The sequence below is a fragment of the Meriones unguiculatus genome, chromosome 10 (assembly GCF_030254825.1).
Source record: "Meriones unguiculatus strain TT.TT164.6M chromosome 10, Bangor_MerUng_6.1, whole genome shotgun sequence".
Lineage (NCBI taxonomy): Eukaryota > Metazoa > Chordata > Mammalia > Rodentia > Muridae > Meriones > Meriones unguiculatus.
In genome coordinates this window covers 111061775-111063408 of record NC_083358.1, presented here as the reverse complement: position 1 = coordinate 111063408, position 1634 = coordinate 111061775, and the positions used below count along the sequence as shown (strand labels likewise).

At 49.8% G+C, this 1634-nt stretch overlaps 1 protein-coding gene across 1 annotated transcript; it reads left to right on the top strand.

Annotated features, from left to right (window-relative positions):
* LOC110565596 (late cornified envelope protein 3D-like) lies at window positions 1-1128 on the top strand. Its single transcript, XM_021663304.2, has 2 exons — window positions 1-123; window positions 590-1128. The coding sequence occupies exon 2, from the start codon at window positions 607-609 to the stop codon at window positions 889-891; it is 285 nt and encodes a 94-aa protein (XP_021518979.1). The 5' UTR covers window positions 1-123; window positions 590-606; the 3' UTR covers window positions 892-1128.
* Window positions 1129-1634: the final 506 nt, after the last annotated feature.

The window sequence follows — 1634 nt, the reverse complement described above, 5'->3', positions numbered from 1 at the left end:
CTAGTTGTGAAAACAGCAGCATGCTTGGGTGATGCTTCACCAACTACACAGAATAAAAAGGCTCCTGCCCTGGACTCCTCATCCACAGCCTGCTCTGAAAGTCTCCTCCATCCTCCGCATCTGGTAAGTGCCCATCTGGGAACCATATCACCATGTGAAAGTCTGTGGGACAAGCCAGGTCTGAGCTAGAGCCCTAGAAAGAGGCCCACAGTGGGCAGGGAGGGAGATGTAGTGGTGAGAAAGAAAAGCATCTTTGTGTCACTGTGAGGGAGCCTGGGTTCCTCTAAGACACAGGTGTCAGATTCTTGTTATCATTGTCCTGAGTGTATTACCAGGGATGCTGCTGATCTGTGTGGTAGTCTTGAGAATGCTTTCTACAGATGGATGTGTGCTTCCACGTTCTTGTTTGTTTCCTAGAGATCTTGGTTTAGGAAGCAGAGAGGTCATAGAAGGAATGTATTTGACCGAGTAAGTAAGTAGATGGTCACTGGTTTAGAAAGCAGAGAGGTCATGGAAGGAATGTATTTGACAGAGCAAGTTAGTAGATATTCACTGGACACTCTACAATGTTTCTATGATACTCTTCTAGGTCAAATCCCTGCCGAGATGTCCTGCCAGCAGAACCAGAAGCAGTGCCAGCCTCCTCCCAAGTGCCCCTCTCCCAAGTGCCCCCAGAAGAGCCCAGCACAGTGTCTGCCTGCAGTGTCCTCCTGCTGTGCTGCAAGCTCTGGGGGCTGCAGTGTCCCCAGCTCTGAGGGAGGCTGCTGCCTGAGCCACCACAGGCGCAGGTCCCACAGATGCAGGTGCAGGAGCTCCAGTTCCTGTGACCGAGGCAGTAGTCAGCAGTCTGGGGGCTCAGGCTGTGGCCACAGCTCTGGGGGCTGCTGCTGACCTGGAGCCTGAGGCTGTGGCAAGAGAGTCTAAAGGAAAAGGAATCCTAGGGCCCAAGAAAGCCTAGCCTGTCTTGTCCATTCCTGGAGGCCCTCTGGACTACTGCTGTCCAGGGGTCCAACTCCTCTAAGAACTTCTCTTACTGTCTACTGTCCAGGATCGAACAGTCTCCACTCTTGCCCCAACTGAAGGCTCTGTCTACCCTATACCTATCCATGTCAGAAATAAAGCTGATCACCCTGGAACTGCTGGAGTCTTGTGGGTCGTGTCATTCTGTGCCACTTTTGAACTTTTGTGGGCACGCCAGAATCTTTACTTCCTTACCCATCACAACCTCCTTTGGGACAAATACTCAGGCACACACAGGTAGAAGTAGCAGCTAGCTTTCTGCTGCTTCTGGAAGGCGTGAAGAGTCTTACCACAGGATAAGAGAAGGAAAGGTTGTAGGTTTTGGCTGATACTCTGAAATCTTTGATAGCCTGTTTTTTTTTCTTCTGAAACATGACAGGACCCTGAACTAACCTGCAAATGCTTAACCAATGATACAATACTCATATTGATGAACTCTTCTTGAGGTCTTCAATATAAATCCGCAGTGAAATCATGAGGCAAAGGCAGAAATATTAGGCAAAATATGAACAAAATACAAAGCTTTGGGGGGCTGGTGATAGAACCCAGCTGCTGTGAACCTCCTGGGGCTTCTGGCTGCTGCCTTTGATCAGGACAGTGTAGAAGAGAGGAAC